We start from the raw sequence: 17942 nt of genomic DNA on the forward strand, positions 1-17942 counted from the left end.
TACAACTTAATTAATTTAATTTACGTTGATTAATAGACTTATTACTATCGCCATTGAGTGAATTTTTTTTCTTTTTTAAGGTTACACACACATTTATATAAATAAAAAGTACAATTAATAAAATAGATATGTATTTATGACATAATTATTATGATAATAAATGAACGATTGAATAAAGAAAATGAATCAACAAACCATCATAAATTTGGAGAGACTTTAATTTAGATTAAATTCATACATAATGAAATTTTAACAGATGATCTTAAAGTTTCAACCTCTTTTTGTTAAAAACCTCATTTAGGAAATGTATATCTTTATGCTTATTTAAACATATATACGTAAGTGCTTACATATGTATTATCATTCATTAGCATATGCCAGGTCATTGAATGTATTGATATATTATAAATTATTAATTCTATTAATAATTTGATCCATCGTGTTGCACAAAGCTAGAAAGTTTGGATACTAAATTGACAAATTTTCCAATTAAAATTGCACCTAAGACATAAGTTCGTCCCCACTAATGCTTTTAGCTTGTATGATAATCAGTTTCTATTGCATATATACGTTTTTCTTTCATATAAATCAATCATTTTTATTGATATACGGATCCACTTGTATATATTCACATGATCATTCATATTTTACATTAAAAAAAAGCCAAAATATATAGTTTCCAACCCAGAGGTGCCCAGACAGAAAAATGTTGGGGTGCCTGGATCAACTGGTCTCCCATGCTGCTGCTATTTTGTTTGCCAGCAAAGGGATCATAGTGGGTTTTGCCTGCTTCCATGACCCATCAAAATTGCTTACCTTCCTTATTATTATTATTATTAACATATAAAGAGTTGGAGGCAAAAGAGTCGCATCATTACTGGTACGGACAGATAGGTTTAATCACATTAATTAAATCCTTAATGCCCTCAAATCTTTGCTTTCAAAATGTTTAAGAGGCTTTTTAAGTGACCCACAAAAACATCTCTTTTTTTGTTAAAAGTTTTTGGTTAGTTGGGACAGTGAGTGAAGTTCGCAAGTCGACATTTGGGGTAGTGGGGGGAAGAAGACCTTTTATTTTTACATAAGCTTTAGGAAGCTTAGCTTTGTGCTGCTCTACTTTCCATTATCCTAAACATTAATCCCTGAGTCTTATCATAATTACTAATACGACCATCACAACAGTCAATTAGGGTTTCAAGGTTCTAATTATTAATTAATATATTTTTATTTTTATTTTATGATTTTAAAACTAGGTAATATGCTATTTTGGCCCTACATTTATTTATTTTATTTTTGTTTTAGCTTTGTTGATACTAAGTTGTTTGAATTTGGGTCACCTTGGCATAGTTTAACTTTATTTTTTCACTAGGCAAAGGCAAATTTTGTTAAAGGAAAATTGAGAAAAAAGTTTCCAACCAAGTGGGAATGGATGAATTACGACCAACATAGAAACATCCCCTCCCAAAAAGGAATTAGGTGCCAAAATCAGAACCCCAATCTTTACCAACCAAAGTTGTCTAATATTTTTCCATCCATTTGAGTGATTTTTTTTTTTTGCTTTTTTATTTGTGAATATTAACGATGAGGCGTGAGTAGAGTTTTTAGAAGAAATTCATGAAAGTTTCAATGAAAATAATTAATAAAACATTAAAATTGTATTGAAAAATTAAACAGACAGATCACTTGAGTAAATGAGTAAGTATTAACTAAAAAAGATATTTGTATACACCGAATATATTTAATTGTTTTATAACAAAAATTGACACTTTGTAGAAAGCTTTTGAGGTATGCTTTGTATCACATGTCGACAAATGTATATCTTCACGAATAAATTCAGAACTATCTCTCATTTTATGTCAAATATTAAACTAAATACCCAGATTTCCACCCCAACACCATTTTAACTCTAGTTGAGATTCAATTAGACATGGCGAATAACACTGGTAAGATTATAATTAAGAAAGTTCAGAAAATTTTAATAAATAATATCACCCATTTAATCGTTTGTAGAGTACAGCTTTTAATTTTCCACCAGCATTTTGTATTTTCTGACATCAACTTTCATTTAAAGCACGGAAAAAGCCAAGCCTCAAACTTAAATCTTAGCCAGAAGGAAGAACCAGGGATCAAATATTCGCCTTAATTCTTTCAAAAGAAAAAATTTTGCCTTAATTATATTGGTTGGGCAAGGTATATTCCCCCCTTTCCAGTTGTGCGTTAATAATTTGTCTGTCTCAAACAGCCTTATCGCACACAATAATGAGAGTTATATATATGCGAGCTACATATCTAAGTATATCTGCATAATTTGAATGTGGTGGCAATTTTTTATGACCTTCAATTCGACCTTGTACCAAAGTTGAAGCATGATATTTAATCTGACTATAACTCTTACTTATCTGCAAACAATTGTTTTCATGTGTCCTCTCTCTGAAAACTGTGATGCCATGGGAAACCTGCAAGCAAATCTGCAAATCTCTTGAAAGAACCGGCTGGTTTCTGTTTTTTTTTTTTGTAAATCTCGTCAGTCTCTTTTATTATCTTTTGATTCCTCAGAAGGTCCTATCGGTTTCCTTTTGGGAATAAGAAATTGACTTGTCATTTGGAATTGCCAAAAATAAGGTGAGGGAGCATACACGACTAGGAATTTATTTTTTCAGAGAAAGCAGTTAAATTCAGGCTTTACTGAAGGATATCAGATAATCGCTGGGGAAATTAAAAGCAAAGTCTGTGGGTACATAGTTACTGTATATGCAGAGTTGACAGCTGAGATATATATCTGCAGTTCATACTTCTCATCAGTTCACGGTTCACAGTCCACGTATACTTAATTTGTATTGTTGGGGTTGGCCAAAATATATGATATACTTGGAAATTTAATTCCTACGGCGCTGAATTCAATTTTGATCAGTCAAAGACGGTGAAGATAATTAATCAATATGCAAGTGTTTTTATAACTGTACCTAAGACTTTCATAGATGATCGTCCATCATTCATAGATTTCTACTAGGGTAAATCATGCAATTTCGAAGGCTTCTAAATCGGAGAAGATGCATATGTGTTTGATGTGTGACGATCGATCCATATGTTATCTTCTTAACTTAGTTGATGCATTATTCATCTTTCACTGCACTAAATCAGTAATTTAATGGTATATTTGAAACTTATTTTTCTATATTATCAGGCATGGCCTTCATCATGAGTAATACTGCATGGTTTTCCATGCAATGAATTTCTGCTGTGTGTTTAAAGGGTTAAAAATAATAATAAAAAAGAAAAAAGCAACTAAACATGCACATTATCATGTTCATGGTTAGGTACACGATAAAGGATTTTTTTTTTTTTGATTAAGTTTCAATTCTTCACTTTCTTCTCCTTTGATATTCCTATTTCAATTTTTTTCAAGAGATAAAAACAATAGCATGGAATTCATCTAAAAAAAAACATATCTCATTGGCATATAAGATTATCTGTGCTTCTTTTCTCTCTATTTTTTTTTTTTTTGCTTTTATGAAAATTAGTTGTGTTTAGGTGAAGGAGAAGATTTATGGCTGTTTGTATAATGACTCTTGACATTGAAATAAGTGAGAAATATTTAGAGATACCATCAAACCAAAACTGCAGTGCCTGCCCTCAACATTTTGAGACTCTTAAAACAAATTGCTACTTATCTTTATATGTGATTCACCTCTTTTTTTTTTTATTGTTGGTTACAAGAAGGAAGCAATGCTATATATATCTAAAACTAATGTTCAAACAATTATCAATGTCTATATATTTAGACAGTTTACAAGTATAGACTTTCTCAAAAGAAAAACAAAAATGAAAGTAATTAACAAAGGCAAGCCATCAATTTATTGGTACGTATTCCTCCTTAATTTGCTTTTAACACTGAAAATCTTAATGGGAGATAGGTTATTGCCTCATCAATGGTGTCTCAGCCAATTTATATATAAATATATTAAATCAAATGTATATGGTGAAGAAAGAGCCTTTGCAAAAGACAAAAATTCATATTGCAACTTCTGTTTCACCTTTCAATTCATAAATAGAAAATTTATTGTTGTCATCATCAAAAAGAAAAACGAAATAAGAGAAATAAAAGGTGGGTTAGATATAAACCTTACAAAAAAAAAAAAGAAAAATAAAATTGATGTTGATAACACAGAGTTATCCAAGAACCCTGTACCCCAATGATGTGTTAATATAGTGAGAAAAAAAATAAAATTAAGATGATGAAAAGTATTCTTCAATTCTCAAACTTCTCAATATCAACATGTGGTATTGTTTGTTTTTTTTTTGAAAAGCATGTGGTATTGTATTTTATTATATCTTTTTAATATGAGAGGAGACATTATGGTTTTAAAATTAATTATCATTTTTATTTGAATTTCACAATTCATTGTTGTTACTTAAATAGTGTAAGAAATTTATGTAATTAAAGGAAAATAAAGGGAGAAAAAAAAATGAAGTATGTAATAATAATAAAATAAATAAATTTATAAAATGGAAAAGAATGAAGGGAATGGCAAATGAGTAAAATGAAGGAGGGAAAAGGGGCAAAGTGTGGAGAGGAAGGACACATATTAAAGATTGGAACGGCGCAGTGTCCGTCCTTTCCCGATAAGCCCGGTGATTTGCTCGAATGGGGATGAAATGAAAGCCTTTGTTGTTCTCTTTCTCTTATTTTTCTCTTCTTCACTTTAAACCTCATATACACAGCAACCCCCACTGCCAAATATCTTCTTCTTTTTCTTACCTTACCAATTCCCATTTTCTGGGATTTTTTTTCTCTCTTTTTGTCTGAGGTCTCTCTTACCAAACTGCTCAACCCTAGCTTAGCTGTAAGTTTTTGTGCAATAAATTTCTTTGTATGAAAATTCAAGTGAATTCAAGAGCTTGGGTACTAATGAAAGTTTAGTTTTTTATCTATTCCTTTTTTTGTTTCACAACTTTGTAGGGAGCTTAAAGGAGATGTGAGACTAAGGGAAAAATATAAAGAACAAAAAAGAGAAAGCCAAAGAAGCTAGCTACCCCATTTTTTTTATTAGTTGGAAGCCCAAAGAAATTCTACTCCAAGGTTCTTTCTTTCTTTCTGTCTCCTTCTCTCTCTAGATATAGCAATTTTGTTACTTTGGGTGTTTATTAAACTTTGTTAATTTTCTCTTTCGTTTTTTTTTTTGAAGCGAAAATGGACTTTGATTTGTAAAGCTTGTGTTTTTGGAAAATTGTCCTATGTATAAAAATGAAATCTTTCTTTCTTTTTTTTTCTTTGCTTGTTTTGAGATTCAGGAGCTGATCTAAAGTTGCTATCTTTTTAAATGAGCTGAAAATTACAGGTACAAAAGGCTTTAGCTTTTGTATGAGGATTTAATTGGAGATGGGAATTGATAATACAGTTGACATTTATTGAGAAGCTAATTACTATAATTACTCAGGAGTTTCTATTCGTCTTGGTATTTTGTTGTTGTTGTTGCAGGTACTGATCTGTTTAGAGCTGAAGCTTCTTCAAAGTAGCTAGCTGTGAAGAGTTGCAGATCTGTGTGGCTTTGGATTCTAAGTTGTACCATGGTCTATAAAGATCTGCTTCACTTCAATCAGTGAAGGGAAAGAAAGAGAGAGAGAATAAAAATAACAAGTACCCCTATTCATTGTCTGAGAACTCGACACCTGTAACAACAGCCAACATTGTTCAAAGTGAGCAAAAAATTTTATTTTTTGTTTTGCTTTTATTCTTTGTTGGCAATTTCAGAAACAGCTTATTTATTAATGGGGTTTGCCATTTACTAGTCCTTTTTTAAGCTAAATAGTGGTGGTGGTGTCTGCCATTTTTAGGGTCAGCTGCAAGGAAAAGCTTTAAATAAGTGAAGGAAGAGAAGGAAGAAAGGAAAGAAAGAAAAAGGGTTGGCTCAGATCGGCGAATACTGCTTTCTTTAGCTTACTTGTGAAGCAGAAAAGAGAGTGTCTCAGATTCAAGGTATAGAGCAGGCTATACCACATGCAAGGAGCTTTCTATTTTCAACTTTTGTTAAGGGCTTAAAGTCTTCAAAAAGATTTTAGGTTTTTATAAGGTCTTTTAGCCCCTTAAGCGCATATAACAACCGATATAGCAGAAGTCAGATCTCTCTTAGGATCTCAGGCAGGCCTTAGCTGTTGTGTTGCAATGTCCAATGAGTTACTACTTACCACTACTCTAAGTTTTATCTGTGCGGTTAAACTTAAAACTTGTAACAAAAAGCAGTTTGTCAAATGTATATTGTACGTATATTTGAAGCATCAGATGCTTTTACCTTATCTAATTTTATTTTTAATTTTTTTTACTTTTCTTTGCAGGCTGTGGCTGCCATTTTTCAGGCTTTGCTTTTGAAAGCACTGCAAAAAGGTTGAACGAGAGAGAGAGAGGGTAGTCTCCTGACTTAGACCGTGATATATCAAAGCGTAAAAAAAGGCCTTTTATCACTATATAGCCAAAGTACTCTCTGTGTAATCGTCATCAATGCATAGGACATCTCAACCCCACCTTCACTTCTTCCCTCACACCACCACCATCTCCTCCTCTTCTTACTCCTTCTAACATTACTCCAAAACTTCAGATTTTCTCTCTTCCTCTTTAGAAGTGCAACAAACAAAAAAGGAAAAAAATAAAAGAAGAAAAAGGTAGGGGGGTTGTTGTGGGGGGAGGTTTTGCGTTCTTGGTTTGTGAAGAAAGGAATGAAAGTGGTATGGAGGTGGAGGAGATTCAGACACAAGCCTGTAAGTTCTCAAGAGTTGGAAATGGAAGAAATGACTCAAGCAAGATAGGTCAGAAAGTTAGTGACAACTACCCTGATGATGAAGAAGACGGAGAACTGAACAAAAGGGCCGGTGCCAATGGAGGAGGAGGAGGTGGTGGTGGTGGTGGAGCTGACACTGCTGGTACTAATCGGCTTCGAGGTTGGCATCATTCTTCAAGAATTATTAGGGTTTCTCGAGCCTCGGGTGGCAAAGATCGTCACAGCAAGGTTTGGACTTCAAAAGGGTTAAGAGACAGGAGGGTAAGGTTATCTGTCACCACAGCTATACAATTTTATGATCTACAAGATCGATTGGGCTATGATCAGCCTAGTAAAGCTGTAGAGTGGCTAATTAAAGCTGCTTCTGATGCAATTGCGGAGCTTCCTTCACTTAACAGTTCATTTCCTGATACACCAAAGCAATTGAGTGATGAGAAAAGGGCAAGTGGGGGAAATGAACAAGGGTTTGACTCAGCTGAAGTAGAGCTGGATGGTGATCCAAACAATTACCAACAAAATCAAAGTCAACACCTTTCTTTGTCCAAATCAGCTTGCAGTAGCACGTCCGAGACTAGCAGAAACTCGGGTTTATCCCTTTCAAGGTCTGAGATCCGTGTAAAGGCCCGGGAACGAGCCAGGGAAAGAGCAGCTAAAGAAAAGGAGAAAGAGCAGGAGTCCCGCATTGCACATCACCAAAATGTGAACCCTATTTCTCAAAACTCTTCCTTCACTGAGTTACTTACCGGTGGTATTGGCAGTGTTGGCAACAATAATGCTAGTCCTACAGCTTCAGCACATCAAAACCCCAATGGGGAGCCTGATTTTTTCCACAAGGCTAATACTGCCAGGCAGTGGCCTGGAACTCCAATGGATTACTTTACCTCGGGGCTCCTTGCACCATCTTCTTCTTCAAGAAGTCATCATTCTTCAGGATTTCCAGGACAAATCCAACTAGGAAACTCTTTGCCACAATCAATATCAATATCACCATTCAATGTGTCGGGTGAAAATCATCAAGAGTTGCAGCATTTTTCGTTTGTTCCAAATCCTGATCATCTGATCCCGGTGGCAACAACACAGCCGGGGCCAGGGGGTGACTACAACCTTAACTTCACAATCTCTTCCGGCCTTGCTGGTTTCAATAGGGGGACCCTTCAGTCCAATTCTCCGTCTTTTTCGCCTCACCTCCTCCAGAGGTTTTCTTCTATAGACGGATCATCACCCTTCTACATTGGTACACCACCAGTGGAGAATCATCACCACCATCAGTTCCCAGCTGGATTAGATGGCCGCTTGCAGCTCTGCTATGGGGATGGAAGCAGGAGCTCAGACCAGAAGGGAAAAGGAAAGAACTAATCAGTTTCCTGAAAACGTCTCCTCTAGGCACCATCTTTTCTCTGGTAAGCTGAACAAACAACCTCATTTAATTGAAGTTCTCTACTACTAGCATTTGCCATTCGAATCTATTTCCTTACATTAGCTTTAGTTTTATTAATTAGGGTCTCTATTTTTGTGCTTGTTTAGCTCTATAGCTGCACTCTTGACAAGGGTTATTTTTCATTTTCCCTCTCATTTGCTGATGTGTAACAGTTGCTTTTTGTATTTGTTTTAGCTTGCTTTTTTGGATTTACGTGTTGTGCTTGTGCATAGTACCATGAATCGCTTCACTTTCTTGGTATGCATAAAGAAGTCTGCCAATGGGGCCTTTTTTTTTTTGTGGGTGTTACGTATTTTATTGTCCTTTTATGATTCCTGCATGGATTGCTGTGAATAAGGATCGGCTGGTTGTCCCCTTGCTTGTTCTCTTCCTGGTTCCCTTCTCCCTAACATCTGCGAGTCCATGCCAGGTGTTAGTTTCTTGGTGGCTAAACCTTGCTGGGCACTGAATAGAACAATTAAAGTTTACTTTTGAAATACGTGTGACTTTGGTATAGCTTCAGAACCTTAATTTATTTTTGCCTCAACAGCAACCACATGGCAACGGATCAGCTAACTGTCAGGTTTTTGAGTTGTTAAATTGTCTAGATGATTAGGAGTAAATTAGATCTGGAAAAATGGAAAAAATCCATGCACGTAAGACCTCGAGCTCTCAAACTTCAAGAAACAATGGCTGCCTCCAAGGTAAGTGTTTTTCTATGTTTAGAAAGGATGAATGCAGATTTTAATTTTATATTGTTCTAAATGAGCTGTCACTGTTCTTACAGTAAAACTTAGTACTAAAACAGTGACAAACAGACAGAAATTATCTGTAGTTTGAATTCAATTAAAACAGTAAGCTTGAATTTCAAGTTGCAAAATGATAATTATGCTTCACTTGATATCCAAAATACATCTTTACTCTAAGGTCTAATTAAATTTGTAAGATCTACTGTCAAATCAAAATTAATAATGACCAAAAAGTTTAATGACAGAAATCAATTACCAAAAACTTTCTTTTAGGCCCCCCCCCCCCAAAAAAAAAAAAAAAAAAAACGGATCAACATAAGAAAACAATGATAAATTGTACTACTAGAAAAGAAAATCTCACCTGATAAAGAAATTTGTAAATAAGTTTCTATTGAAGCTAATTAAGAAATTCTGCAGATAAAGAATTGTAACAGAAGCTGAAATTCATCATCAAGTAAAATGTTTGAGTTTAGGGAATGTATGTGGTACATATAAAAGACTAAGAGTCACTCCTTTTCCCTACTTCTATGTGTCTATTACTGTTTATCTCTACACTTACTTTATAATAGACCGCTAAAGATTTAGGAGTGAAAATTGTTGAAATAAAATGTAAAATGCTTCCTATTCTAGTATCAGGTTTATGGTAGAGGACAGAAATGAGAATGGTGATGGACATAAAAGGTAAGATAATTTAGCTATTACAGCTTATGTCCACAACATGCTCTTCCCAGCAAGTTTATATAGTTTTAGTTCCCACAATTAATAGCACTAAAACAATACAATCTCACTCATACTTGTAGTGGATATTACAAAAAAAATAAAAAAAATAAAAATTCTATGCTAGTAACTATGGATAAAGGAAATTAGAAATTACTACTAGCAGTAAAAATATGCCAAGTTTTCTATTTTAAAATCTTTATTCAGATGAATCCCTTAAATTGCTTCCACCATTCTTAACTTTATTCAAGAATTTCCTTGACCAAGAAAGAAAAAAGGATTACTTCTTTTGAGAACACATTCCACTCAAATTTAAAAGTTGTCTTTACAAGGGTAACTTAGAGTGCTAGCTAGGGTTGTTTCTTTTTCAATTTTTGAGGCTATAAAGGAAAATAGTAAGACTTTAGATTGAGATTAGGAACTTGAGGTTATTGATTTATCTTACATGCATCATCTTCTTGATGTTTTAGATGTTCACATTCTATTGATTTGGCTATATTTTCCAAGGGAAAAGAAACAAAGTGATGCACTTTCTTGAAATGGAAGAAGACCATAAAAGCTCTTTTGGTCTTAGGCATTTGTGTGTTGTGTTTTGTAGCTTTTGAATAAGGCTGAACAAGGTTTTCTTCTTCCTTTTTTTTTTGTTTCAGAGAAAGACTTTCTTCCAAATTAGCATGTGGTTTTAGGTATATATTTCACATTCTACTAGCTTAATATTTTTAGCAGAAGCTTTACTGAATTGTATGTACATATGTGGGTGTTGTAATTAGAAACATGAACATTTTGTGCAGCCATAGCTCAATGCATTATGCAAAACAAGTTTGCTTAAACTAGTAGTAGTAGTTCCATTATTGTCTGAGTCACAGCAGCAAAGCTGAAAATTCAAACAATTGAAATGGAATCATAGTTAATTAGCCCCTTTCCTTGGTGTTACATGCAATAGAACCAAAAAAAATAAATAAATAAAATAAAATAAAATGCTAGCTTACCCCATAACTTCGAAAATATTGTGACAGCAAAAAAATAGAAAATCATATGGAGAAATACTTGTATCATTGTTTCTGGGGTAGAATGGAATGAGTCTATGTAAGAAGCATTTCAGATATACATAATCAATCAAAAGTTCTTGAATTCTATTACTGGTATTCATTCTCTTAACATCTATTATTCTTGACATCTATTAGGAAAGTCATTAACTTTACATGTGTTAGGAGCATAATATTTGTCCTACATATTGCACATAGCTTATGCTCAAGACTCCTAATATATGAAAAACTATAAAAGGAGAGGGATTGCTTGTTATCATCTACTTTTGAATTTGATTTTCAGTTAATAACTTAATAAGTTCAAGAGTAGCAAGAGATTAATAATTCATTTAAAATAAAAAAGCGTCCAAACTTCACAAGCGCTAGCTGAAGTCACTCTTAGGGTCAATGGAGTTAACTTATGCAATATAAAATCTCCCCATTATGTTATCAAAGTTAGATGCTAGTCAAGGCACATTATGTGAAGACTAATCAAATGCTTTTTCCATAGCTAGAGTATTTAACCTTGGATAATGCGATTGAACCATGGAATTCTAGCTTTAATGGACCTTCTGTCGAGTTGAGAATAACTTAAATTCAATGTAGACGGATCAATTAGAGATAAATCAAGCCCTACGGAATGTGGAGAAGTGTTAAAGAGATTCTAATGACTCTGTGTCATTGGATTACAAGACTTTAATTTTGCAAAATTGATGACTATTAAGAATACACTTCCAACTTTTTTCTTTTCATCTTGGGTTAATATTCAAAGTCTAATTATTCAATTTGATTCCAAGGTAGCAATTTCCTAAGTGTGATGAAAAGCTTAGGTCATGGAATAAATGACTCATCTTTAATGAATTAATAGCTTGTGAAAATTTATTGGAGATATTATTTTGGTGCATACCATTCGAGAAGTCAATGTTTATGTTGACCCTCCTACTAAATTTGGTGTTGATTCGAACAGAGGATTAGTTATAATAGGGTTATAACTAACGTTCGACACTTATCAAGGGTACATTCTCAAGTTTGTCCAAACACTTTGTACCATTGGGAAAGTCCCACTTTCTGATACAAACTGTCGATAATTAACTACTGATACATTTTAAAAGAAAATGATGATGGAAACACATTCCAAATTATTGCTTGACGTGCACCAAGATTCCTCTTTTCTAGGAGTTTAATTCTCTTTTTCTTCTTCTTTGTACCACGTACTACTTTTGCCCAAAAGACCTTAGCAATTTTGGTTGTTGGAGAAGAGAAAGAAACCTTTTTTGTTGCCAAGAATATTTAATCTTGGACACCCAAATGAAACAAATCAAGTCACATGAAAGGCAAGTTTAGATAGAAGTGGGGTTGGACCAAATGGAAATCTTCTACTCTTTTTTTGTGCCTTCATTGGTGTCATGTTTATATCATCATGCCAAGTGTCCTGTGATTTGTGATTGGATAAAGCTCATTAGGTAACAATGTGCAATAGTTGCAGCCGGATGGGATTGGGACCCAAAGAGAGAAATGACCTTTCCTTTTTCTATTGTTTTAAGTTTAAGAACCTTGATTGAATGACACATTCTCTTCCGCTCTTATTTGCATGAAGACATCTTCACTGATCACCATCACCAAAGAAAAGAAGCCAAACAAATAGTGAAACGAATTATTCTCCTTTGAATCTTTGTTGCAACTTGTAAAGAAGAAAACAACAAAATCTTTACTACTTACCCCTAGTCATCAAAGTTAAAAGAGTAGTTGGTGCCAAAAATACTTAGAAATTCCATTTCCAGCACCAAAAGGTTCTTTCAAAAAATGTTACAAAGTTTCAAGTCTTTATTTTTGAGTGGTGTTAATTATCAACAGCTATCCAAAACCTCTCCTGACAATCCCTATTTTTTCAGTATTACTTCCAAATATGATATCATGTTTGGGATAAGTTTCTGCTTTAGGGTTTGGGGTTGTTATCGTTGGGGATATGTTCCTGCACACAACTGGATGGGATCGGTTTTGTATATTTGGGATATATTGCACGTAGTATTGGCAAAGTTTTGAAGGCCTATGTAGAGTTGCAACATTTGCCACCGCAAGTTGGCAATTTTTTTTCAAATTTAGTATAGTAATGAACATCATAACTTTTCAAAAAAAAAAAATCAAACATTTCACTGCAACAACATTCACATTTATTTATTACTAAACAAAAAAAATATAACTCTTTATTGTTATTATTATTGCAACATTTCACTTGCACTAGGTCATCCAGCATGGGTCGACCTACATGCAAAAAAGTAGTGTCACGACACCACCTATTCATTGAAGGGTAAAAGTTTTCTTCTTGTTATATTATTTATACTAGAGTTTTATGTAATTAATCATACTAATGAACTCACCAAGTTTTTTACAATTTTATGGGGGTGGGTCAAAGATTCCAAGTCAAAGTAGATTTATCAAAAAATAATCTATATACTAATACTTGAGTACTACCTGGAAAGATAAAAAAATTTCCTTTTATAATTTAAGATTTTATTAAAAATGTCCAAACTTAAACTACGCTTTCTAAAAATTCAAGTCTTTTGAGATCCGTAGTGATGCTTCTTTTTCTCGGTCCTTAGATGCGTTTTTCACTTTCTCAAAACAGCTCGTCTGGACAAACTTCACTTTAATTATGACACCACTTAGAGAAATTCTTGAATCCACCCCAGCTCATCCATAGCAACATTTCACTTACACCAATGGCTATGATGAGTTCATGGTTGGCGGAGAGGAAGGTAGCATTGAAGTGTTGATTTGCTCAGCTTGCAATTGCAATAGAAATTTCCAAAGAAAAGAGGTTGAAGGTGAGCCTTCACCCTCTTCTTGTGACTGTTACTCATCATATAGTCCTCATTTGAGCAGGGTTGGGAGGAAACTCTTCTTAGGTCACCACGAGTATTTAGTCCTCATTTTACCCTAAAAGAATAACTTCTATTACCCTACTACAACCCTATTGCATGTCGTTACTTGGCGTGTTTCATCCAATTAACAAGGTTGTAGGATATTTGACATGATAATATAAACAAGGCACTAATGGGACACAAAAAGAAACAAGGGATTTCATTCAGGTTGGATCCACATGGACCAAATGCCAAGTCTCTCTCTAATGCCGTTTAGGAGAAGATTCATCATAAATAAAAATACTATCGACATCTTGTGATACCTCATCTCAAATAAGATGTGAATGTAATTTTTAAGACTTATACAAAAATTTAAATCAATCATTATTAATGATTGGAGCTTAAGATTTTTAAGGTGGTATGGTTTTAAGCTTGAAAAGTTCTTGGATTAGTGGTGTTTGGACCCAAGTCCTTACAATTGATATCAAAGTATGTGCCAGCTTAATGTGGGCTTGCACATTACATTGGTGAGATCTTAATCTTGTGGAGTGAATTGTGATGTGTGGTCTTGATGAAGACATCAAGTATTGGAGTAAGTGAAATTGTGATACCATATCCCATCTTAAGACTCGAAAAGTTATTTACTTAGTAGTGTTTGGACTTGAGTCGTTATAGAAATTGACTAAAATGCCTTATAGGAAGAAGCTTGAGTTATGCATTAAATTTTGGGTGAGTTAAATTCCTTGGCCAAAGTGAACTTCAAAGTGAGAGGTTGTGTGATGCATCTCCTCTTAATGGGATGGGAAGGGAGATCGTTGGGCACATGGTTCATGTTGATCCAGCTTATGGCATTTCAAATTGACTTTCACGTGATGAGGGTTTGGTTGTTACTTGGTTTTGTGTTTTGGTGGCTAAGATTGTGTCAAAAATCTTACAAGTGCGATTATGAATAAGAAAAAGAAAGAAATTACCGAGAACGTTGGTAATTTGATGTGATTGGCCACACAAAGGAAACATTCCAAGTGATGTGAAAGTCAAATTATGCGAGTGGATTGGACCCATATGGGTCACGTGCTCAACAATCTCCTCCTCCGACCTTATTACGTGTTTTGTTGAAAGGTAGGTATTTCATTACATGTTGACTAAGATATTGCTCAAGAATAAGCTTGAATTATGCAGTGACTTAGTGTAGACTCCTAGGACAAGTTGAACTGCAAAGTGAGAGGTTGTGTAATGGATTTTCACCTAATGAGACTGGAAAGGAGATTGTCGAGCCCGTGGCCATGCGAAACCAACCCCACGGCAGTTCAAATTAGCTTTCATGTGATGTAAACTTTGCCTGTTACTTGGTTTCGTTGTTGAATGGCCAAGATTGTGCCCTTAATATTCTTGGCAACAAGGGTTTCTTTCTTTTTCTCTTGATCATAGTCAAAATTGTAAGGGACTTTTGCAAGCTTGTTTTGTGGCACTAGGGAAAAGAGAAGGAGATAAAAACTAAACATCTAGGGAGGGCTATTTTTGACACTCGACAAGCAGTAATTTGGAAGGAGTTTGTTAAAGTGATTTAGGAGTGCATTAATTACATAGAATTAATGTGTTCAGCCTCCTGGTAGTTTGATCTAACAACGCAATCTCAAGAGGTAAAATTCTAACATTGTTTGAAATTATTGTGGGTTTCAAAGTTTGGATAAAAATTTGTAATAAGAATATCGTATCAATTTTTTGATGGTGGACATATAATCAGCTTATCTTGTGATTTTTTCTTTTACGTCGAAATATTATTCACATAAATTTAATGTAATCTCTTTATTTTTGTTGTTATTGATGCGTAATTAATTTATTTACTTGTCACTTGGCAAGTTCATATTTTGCTTGTTTGTGTTGCTTAGCTGCTTGGTTATCTTAATGGTATCATGTGAGTTAGTTGGATGTAAAGTATACTATTACATCTAGGGGGACTCAAATTTGAATTAATTGTCCGAGCCGCTTTCTGTTACTCTAAATGGGCAGGATTCCAGTTTTAATTGTATAAGTTCCTTTTCTTTTCGAGGAAAGGCAGGAGTATGGACGCAATAGACAGTTGACAGTTATAATAACTAATTTTGTGCGACATGTTGCTTAGCGTTTCATTGTGCAGCTTTGGAAGTTGTGCAAGGTTAGTAGTGTACTTTACCAGTTGACATCTTATGCAAGTAGGCGTGTGGAAAGTGCTGTTTTATTCCGTTAGACATGCCCTCTATGATATTGAAGAGGTCAAAGGATTTATTCTTGGAAAAGTGTGTCAGGTGTAGTGAGGAAACTTTGAAGCATGATTTTCCTGTACTTTACATGAGAGTATAAAGAGTCATAGCATAGTGGCTTATGTGGGTTGGTTTGGGTGAATGATATGCTTCGTTCCGAAATTTAGCGTATCAATTAAAGGCCAGAAGATGTTTTGGGGGATCAATTATCTTGAGAATGAGCGTGCAGTAATTCTTTAGACTGCTGCAAAAATTGAACAGGAAAGGCAAGCCATTTTGCAAAATTCTGAAGGGGCAAGAAGGTTAATATTTTCCTGTAAATTTTCTTTGTATGGTTTGCAGCTATGCAAAGATCCCAAGAGTGGATTGTTCGATTTAGAGAGGAAGTTTATTGGTGATAGTAGTTGCTTTTGCAAAGGGGGTGGTTAAACTGAAGAATCTTACTGTCTAGTGAAGTGGGGACTTGTATACTATTTCATCTTTCACCTATTTAGTGTGAACTAGGTTTTCCCAAGTTCATTTCTAAATTTTCTTAGGTGCTGGTGTGTGTTTGGCGTGGAGGAATGGAATAAAAAGCAGCCCCTTTGAGTTAAATGTGAAATACTTGGGATGAAAGAAATAGGCAAGTCTATGTCTTCCTTTTTCCTCTCTGCTGATGCAATAGCTAGGTTTATACATTGAGTGCTGACACTGTTCTATTCATTTTCTCCTTACTTCAATGTGGATTCAAGGCGTAGTAAGTCCCCAAGACAATTAGTGAAATGGAATTTCAGTACGTGTTCCTATGCTTATGCTAAGATTTTATTTATTTATTCATCTGTTTGTGCTTTCCTTCACAAGATCGTTTGCAAACTCCATGGTTTTGCTGCAATTAGTCCCTCAATTGACTATTAACTATAGAAAGAGGTCATATTGAAACTAGAACTGGTTTAAGGTTATGAGACTGAAACTTATCTTTGTTTGTTGGGGAGGAAGGAAACTTAACTCATACAATGGCTACCAGACGATGTAGAAATGGAAATGGCACCATTGAACAAACACTGCCAGAAACATATTGACTTCACTCTGTCTTTCTCATGCACACTTAGCTTAGCTTACCTTTTTGAATGCAGTTGTAAATGTTTTACATAGGCAAACTGTTTACCTGCATAAATGCAAGATTGTGATAAGGAGGAATATATAGAAATCTATGTTGATTTCAGTGTAGTTTATTTAGAGGGAATACTGGTTGAAAGTCATAGTATCAATTCTTTATGAAATTCTATTTAACCTATCCAAAATGTAGCCATCTTATTTCAGCTTATGATTCCACTTCACGTCATAAAATGGCCAAAGCATTAAGCTTGGTGTTGAGCAGAGAGCAATGTATGTAAACTACCAATTTATTGAACATCATGCATGTTTATTTTCACGGTTCCAGTCCAAAGATTGCGCCTTGCCAAGTAGCTCCAGTTTCTGATAATGAAACAGTGTCACAAGCACCTTGCAGTTCCTTTCTCTTCCCTATTTCTACCATGCATGCTAACTTTTGGTGCAAAATTTTTGGATGCAGGAAAAGCAAAGATGGAGGAAGCAGTGGCAAGCTGTGAGCGAAAGCATTCCTTCCTTCCTTGCATTGGGTGATACCTTTGTTATTGTGCTTCTAAAATTGTTAGTGTTTCTGGTTTATCCGTTTTGAAGTCATTCCGCTGGCACTGGCGTATTGGGATATATTTGTCTATGCGTGCAAAAAGCATTGTGTGTTTCCAACAAGTATAACAAAAAACAATTCGATTGAAGTTAATTCTTTTTTTTTACCTTTATCTTACAATTATTCTGATGAAACTGCCTTATATATTCGTTGAGAAAAGTGGCCTTGTCAATGAATCTGCCAGCAGTCACAAACCGTTCTTCCTTCACACTTGTTTCTTCAAAACATTAAAACCTTATTTCTCTCGTGGTAGCTAGCCACAAAATGGCAGCTCCCATTTGGAGACATGCTTGAAGACATTAACAACTGTTTTGGTGATTTTATGTATGTATATAAGAAGAGTTATTTGTGCTTCTGTTGATAGATTGGACATGCAGTTATTAGATCAAGTACAAGCTTTTTTCCTTGCTTGTAGAGCAATACCAATTACCAAGAATGACTTTTCCCTTTGGAAGCAGTATAATTGTTGC

At 34.5% G+C, this 17942-nt stretch overlaps 1 protein-coding gene across 3 annotated transcripts; it reads left to right on the forward strand.

The window, feature by feature from the left end:
• LOC18596471 (transcription factor TCP2) lies at positions 4606-17584 on the forward strand. 3 transcript variants are annotated; one of them, XM_007024968.2, is made up of 6 exons: positions 4606-4844; positions 4961-5080; positions 5480-5697; positions 5836-5977; positions 6334-8173; positions 17335-17584. In XM_007024968.2, exon 5 carries the CDS (start codon positions 6723-6725, stop codon positions 8127-8129), a length of 1407 nt encoding a protein of 468 aa, XP_007025030.2. In that variant the 5' UTR covers positions 4606-4844; positions 4961-5080; positions 5480-5697; positions 5836-5977; positions 6334-6722; the 3' UTR covers positions 8130-8173; positions 17335-17584. The 3 variants fall into 3 exon arrangements, with proteins under 3 accessions (XP_007025030.2, XP_017978880.1, XP_017978881.1); XM_018123391.1 differs by having other exon boundaries at positions 5842-5977; XM_018123392.1 differs by lacking the exon at positions 5836-5977.

The sequence above is a fragment of the Theobroma cacao genome, chromosome 6 (genome assembly GCF_000208745.1).
Source record: "Theobroma cacao cultivar B97-61/B2 chromosome 6, Criollo_cocoa_genome_V2, whole genome shotgun sequence".
In the NCBI taxonomy this organism is placed as follows: domain Eukaryota; kingdom Viridiplantae; phylum Streptophyta; class Magnoliopsida; order Malvales; family Malvaceae; genus Theobroma; species Theobroma cacao.